Source organism: Monoraphidium neglectum (assembly GCF_000611645.1).
Source record: "Monoraphidium neglectum strain SAG 48.87 unplaced genomic scaffold scaffold00220, whole genome shotgun sequence".
NCBI classification, from domain to species: domain Eukaryota; kingdom Viridiplantae; phylum Chlorophyta; class Chlorophyceae; order Sphaeropleales; family Selenastraceae; genus Monoraphidium; species Monoraphidium neglectum.
The window spans coordinates 29741-35740 of NW_014013408.1; the positions used below are offsets into that span (position 1 = coordinate 29741).

The 6000-nt window shown below is 63.5% G+C and overlaps 2 protein-coding genes across 2 annotated transcripts; one reads left to right on the forward strand and one right to left on the reverse strand.

Moving 5' to 3' along the window:
* Nucleotides 1-2371: 2371 nt before the first annotated feature.
* Nucleotides 2372-3207, forward strand: MNEG_2041 (hypothetical protein; the record flags this gene model as incomplete). The annotated part of the gene is made up of 2 exons (XM_014049491.1): nucleotides 2372-2768; nucleotides 3005-3207. 2 exons carry the CDS (start codon nucleotides 2372-2374, stop codon nucleotides 3205-3207), a joined length of 600 nt encoding a protein of 199 aa, XP_013904945.1.
* Nucleotides 3208-4350: 1143 nt separating this feature from the next.
* On the reverse strand, nucleotides 4351-5969 carry MNEG_2042 (putative DNA repair protein rad; the record flags this gene model as incomplete). The annotated part of the gene is made up of 4 exons (XM_014049492.1): nucleotides 4351-4632; nucleotides 4951-5139; nucleotides 5376-5797; nucleotides 5954-5969. The coding sequence occupies 4 exons, from the start codon at nucleotides 5967-5969 to the stop codon at nucleotides 4351-4353; spliced, it is 909 nt and encodes a 302-aa protein (XP_013904946.1).
* Between the last annotated feature and the right edge of the window lie 31 nt (nucleotides 5970-6000).

A 6000-nucleotide genomic window follows, 5' to 3' on the forward strand; every position in this document is an offset into this window, starting at 1 on the left:
GCCTGCACCAGCAGAATGGCCACCTTGCTCAGTGCATGAGATCCCGAAGTGACACCGCATCAGCACGCTCAAGTGAAGTCATAAAGGAGGCTTCGAAAATCATGTCAACAGGCCTGCACGCACGTTCTAAAGTCTCATATAATTGTCACGGACTTGAAATGCACATGTGCGAGCGAACAGAGGTTTGCAGCATGCACACCTGCGCATCCCCTTGTGAACCGAGTCCTCTTCGAGCAGCCCATCCAAAAGCTTGCGGAACCTGCCGACCCAGCTTGTGCCCCAACCCCCCCAACCCCACTCCAAGACTACATGCGCATCCTTAATTTCTGCGCACATGCTGTAGGAGGCGGGTAATTGATGACGTGCTGGGCTATACCATCATCTCGCTATTGTGTTGGGAGCAATCGACCAATCATACTCGTTTAACTTACTTCATCTGATGCTGTTGCTCGCAAGTAAATCAGCCATGTTATAAGAGCGGAGTTGCTCTCATGGCTAGCAGCTGTTGACGTGATGTCAAGCTCGAGCTGCAACAACCGTGGTGTAGGTGAGTGCCAGTCTTGGCACGCACTGGCCCTGGTGCAGGTGCGAAAATACATCAATGTATTGACTCAACAAGCCTATCCCTTGTGGGGAGCGTCCATCAGCTACATGACTCGGGCAACCTGGAAATCACCAATGTATCAGGGCGCACTTTGAAAGCTGTTGCAAGTCGCTGCTCAGAGAAGACTCTGTGCAGGGTCCCAATGAGAAGGCCCCCTGGACGTGGCCTCACAGGCCACCGTCCTTCCTCATCCGCGATACTGTATACCTCAATGAGTAATCGATGGTCAAGCGGGGTGCATTCAACAACGAAATGGATGTGTTGAGCATTGAGCTGGGGCACTGCACCGCGGGTCGGTAGATATGTGCCGTTTCCAATGCACGCGCAGGTTGCTACCTGCAGCCAAATCCATCTCAGCTGTGCACTGTGATTTCCTCATCTCCTGGTGCGCCAGCACACCGTCCCCCGTCCTTCAGGTGTTGACCGCAGTATTTAGGGCGAGGCCTGAACGCTGGAATCCCCAATGGTGTCCAACCTGTGGCAATGTTGAGCCTGGCCGGCAGCGCGACTTCACCGTCAGACTGCGGGGGCCTGACCTTCAAACTTTCATGCGCGGCCAGGATGGGCACCTGCTGGAGCTGCCGCCCTTGCAGTTGCGTACCCTCTGAGTGCAGCATGAGGCTGCCCAACAGCTTCCCTAAGTGCATGCCCTGCTGCACCAAGGAAGTGTGCCCTGTCAGAAACAGCTTCTGCGCAGCTGCGCTCCAACTGCCCCTCCCCCTCGCCAGGCCACGTGCATCCTGGGCCTGAACACCCTGGGCCATTGTCAACCACATTACATGTCTGCAACGGCGAATTGTGCACGCTTGCGCTGCCATTTGTGCCATCACGGTCAACCCTGCAGTTGAGAACCGGGATGCTCCATGTTGCGGAGGTGCAGCGCCAATGCCGACATGCACTTGACCCACAACTTGCTGCGCATCAGCTCCAGGAAGACGCCTTTGCAAGGCCGTCTTTACATACGCAGCTGCTGCGCAACCACAGCTTTCAGGTATAGCTTTTCCTCCAGCTGCAGGTGAAGCTGCTGCGCGCCCATGATGTGGCATCTGTGACAGCGGACAACCCGAAGAGACGTGGTTGATGCCAGCGGCAATCTGTTCTAGTTTTCGGTATCACGCTGTATATTGTATCATCAAGAGTGCGCCAAAGCGAGCGAGTTCCACCAGCAAAGATCGAGAAACAACGCAAATGATCCAGAGCCGGGCAGAGGGGGTCGCGCAACGCCCAGCGACTAGAGAACATACTCCGAGATATCCAGCTTACGCCAGACATTTGACGCGGCGTCCGCGTGTCTTGGCTGAGGCCGCATTACCCGCTGCAGCAGCAGGTGCGCCCCTCACGGCACTTTCACCTGTGCGTGCGTGGTGGCGGCTTGTATTGTTGGGGCATCGGCCATGCCACGATGCAACACTGCTAGAGTGTGACTTTTTGGCCCACAGTGGACCGGCTGGCGCCTCTGGTGGAGAGATGCACCCTCAGTGACTGGCGGCGGCCATTGGCGGGTGAGCGTCTAGTACGGAGCATGCGCGTCAAGGACGCAGCATGAGCGTCAAGGACGCAGCATTGCGCGACACCCGCGTGGCACTGCGATGCAGCCAGGACTGCTCGTATCATCTTGGTGAAACCAATGGTGTTAGACGTACGCCTTGGCTGTGGCTGCTTGGCGATTGTCACGCCTATCAGTGACTGTCGACTGCCGTAGTCACAACACCCAAAACGCGCTACCCCACCTGGGCAGGCTGTGAGGGCCCCCGGGTGTCGCGCCCCATGGTGGCACTGGGGAAGTTTGACGCACTGCACCGCGGCCACCTGGCGCTGGCCGCTGCAGCGGCGGCGCTGGGCGGTTCCCCGCTGCTGCTGTCGTTCAGCGGCATGGCGGAGGTCCTAGGCTGGCCGCAGCGGCTGCCGCTGGTTGCGCCCTGCGACAGGTCGCGCGTGCTGGCGCTGTGGGCTCGCGAGCTAGCCGCCCAGCAGCAGCAGCAGCAGCAGCAGCAGCAGCAGCAGCAGCAGCAGCAGCAGCAGCAGCAGCAGCAGCACACGCCAGTGCGGCAGCGCTACATCCCGTTCTCTGCTGTTCGCAGCCTGAGCCCCGAGGCGTTTGTGGCACTGCTGGCGGAGGACCTGGGGGCGGCCGGGGTGGTGGCCGGTGTCAACTACCGCTTTGGTGCGCAGTATTTGGGTCTGCCTGGTGGGGGAAGGGCTAGCGAAGAGACGTCAGGCCGCCTGCTTTGGTGCTGGTTTATGGTAGCTAGCCAGCGGGTGCGCGGCGCGCCACTCGCTGCCACCACCTCAGCTGGCGTGGCTGAAGCATGCACTGCCGTGTGTCCTACTCGCTTTGTTGCAGCGAAGCATGAATGATTGTCAACCCACCACGGCTCTGTGCCGCCCACCACCTTGCAGGCTACAAGGCGGCTGGTGATGCAGCGGCACTGCAGCGGCTGGCGGCGCAGGCCGGGATGGCGTGCACTGCGGTGCCGCTTGTGGCCTGGCCGCACGGCGGCGGGGGGGAGTGGGCCAGCGGTGGCGAATCGTGTGACAGTGATGGCCTGGAGGGGCCGACGACGGTGTCGTCGTCGCGGGTGAGGGCCCGCACTGCTGTCTGAGGGGGTGCGGGCCTCGTTGGCTTTGGGGGTCGTCCTGAAGGTCTCATCGCCGTTGCGCCAAGCAGCTGTGATTGCAGCATGACAGGCCGGTCGCAGCCACAGCTCAGGTGAGCCATTTGCTGACATGGCACTCCTGTGCTTTGCTAGTGCCTCTCACACACGAACACACACACACACACACACATGCTCACCCACTCACTCGCACGCAACACGCATCAGATACGGGAGCTGCTGGCAGCGGGCTGCGTCGATGGCGCAGCGCGGCTCCTGGGTCGTCCATACCGCCTGGTTGCTGCGGTGGCCTTTGGAGCGGCGGTGCTGCAGCGCCAGCAGCAGCAGCAGCAGGCTCAGGAGCAGCAGGCTGCAGATGAGGTGCCAAGGGACAGCGGCAATCCAGCCCTAGGCAGCGGAAATGGCAATGGAGCCAATGCTGCTGGCTCCCTACCAACGGCTTTCAGCACGAGCAGCATGGATGGCAGCGAATCCGAGGCCGCTCCCCTGCTGCTGCGTGATGGCGGAGCTTCCGCGTTGGTCTCGCCGGAGGGGCTGCTCAATGCGTCGCCCGGGGCGGGGCGCTACCTGGCGCGCGTGGTGGTGCACCCTGGCGCTGCCCCCAGTGACGAGCTGCTGCACCTTGAGACGGCCTGCGGCCTGGCGGCAAGCACCAGTGCCGCTGCTGCAGATGCTCCGGCCAAACCTGCTCCTGCTGCTGCTGGGCTGGCTTCTGACGCCGAGTTGCCCAATGCTGCGGGCGCGATGTCCTGCAGCTGCGTCGTGCTGGAAGGGGTGGCTGTGCAGTTGAGCCGCGAAGGGCTGTTGATGCCCGCTGCGCCGCTGCTGCGGGTGTTGGCAGGCGGCAGTACGGGGCCCAATGAGGCGGGGTCTCAGGGACAGCAGGGCCACGCGCTGGTTGTGGTGGACTTTGAAGGGCGGCTGCCTGATAACGCATAGCGACGGTGTGCCATTCCACACGTGTCATGCAAAGGCATCTGCCAACACAGCGGAAATTTAACTGGTCAAGGCAGTGATAGATGAGAGCACATATGTTGTAAGTTTGTGGCATGCATTTCTGTTGTCCCTTTGGGACATTGTGAAAAACAAGCAAACTATGGTTTGAATGCGATCGGTTGAGTAATGGTCACCTCACTCATCAGATGCAAAAGCGGCCGACGACAGCGGCTGCACAGCAGCGCGTCGCTGCCGTCTTGCCGCGGCGGCCCCACCACCGCCGCTGCCGCCCCCGCTGCTGGCCCGCTGCTGGCGTGGCAGCACACTCGGCCCAAACAGCGCCTCCAGTGCCTGCCCCACCGTGCGCGCAGCCACGACTCTCATCCCCCCCAGCTCCTGCTGTGTGAGGCCGACCCTGCTGGCCGCGGGCACCACCGCTAGCTGGTAGCGCAGCCGCGCCGCCTCCAGCAGCCGCAGCTGCGGGGCCGATTGCACAGCATGGGCACGGTGACCAGGGGGGGGGGGGGGGGGGTGTCGCGCGCGGGTCTGTGGCGCCCTGCCAAACAATGCGCCAGCTCGTCGTGGCACGGCAGCAACAGCAGCAACCAAGCACGGGCGTGACGCGCCAACCTGCTGCCTGCAATGCAAGAGGCTCCCGGGCGCGCTGTCGTCAGCGACAGTGCTGCGGCCCCTAACCACACTCACCCCACCTCGTGGGCTCAAGGCCGCCCTGCCATGTGCACTGCTCAACCGACGCCCCCCGCCAGCAGCCCGCGCACCCTGCACCCGGCCCACCTCCATGTTTGCCGTGCCCCGCAGCTCCCCCCTGAGCCCCACCTCCCCCACCACCAGCGTCCTGGGGGGCAGGGGCGCGTCCAGGTAGGAGCTGGCCACCGCCGCCAGCAGGGGCAGGTCCGCCGCCGTCTCTGAGGCGTCCACCCGGTAGCCCCCCACCACGTTGACGTGCACGTTGACGGCCTGGGTCTGGGGGAGCGGGGGGAGCGGCGAGTTCAAAGATTGTAGCCCAGGAGCTTGAGGCAGTTGGGTAAGTTGACTGGCGGCTGGAGAGAGTCGGGGGGCGTCTGTGTGGTTAATTGTCCTCACAGGCTGCACGGGTGTGAGGGAGCCGCCTCATCCCGTCCTCAGAGCCTGGACCCTGCACCGTTCGCAGCAGGGCAGCTGTAGATGCCACGGTGCCCTGCCCTCTCCCCGCGAGTCACCTTGATGGTGGTGTGCTTGGCCAGGACCTCCATCAGCATGCTCACGCGGGAGCGGTCCCTAAACCCGGTCACGACGCGCATCAACGGCAGCGCAGGGGGCTCCCGCTGCCGCCGCCCCCCGAAGCCACCATAGCCGCCGCCGCCGTACCCGCCCCCGCCGCCGCCGTCCTCGCGCTCTTCCTCATCCTCTTCGTCATCATCGTCGCCGCCGCCGCCAGGGCCCGCCACCTGCTGCCTGGGGCTGCACAGCGCCTGGATTTCCACCAGCAGAGGCCGCGCCCCCTCCAGCACCGCCCCGATGGCCGCGCCCGCGGCCGCCATGGCGCCGCCCTCCGCGGCGTCCTCAGCGTTGGTGAACAGCAGCTCAGGGGAGGGCGCGGCCTCCAGGCCGCCGCGGCCCATCACGAAGAGGCCCACCTCGCCTGGTTGTGGGGGGGATGGAGGTTCCAACGCTCTGGTTTTGATGGGCTCGGGCAGCAAGAGCAGGGGAGCTGCTGCACGGTCCGTATCCTATTTTGCATGACCGTATGCCCTGTGAAGCATCGCCAGCGCAGCAGGAAGCACGACGTGCACCCCACCACAAGCGCACCCCATGGCCCGTAGCAACCGCTGCCTCGTGCCGCCC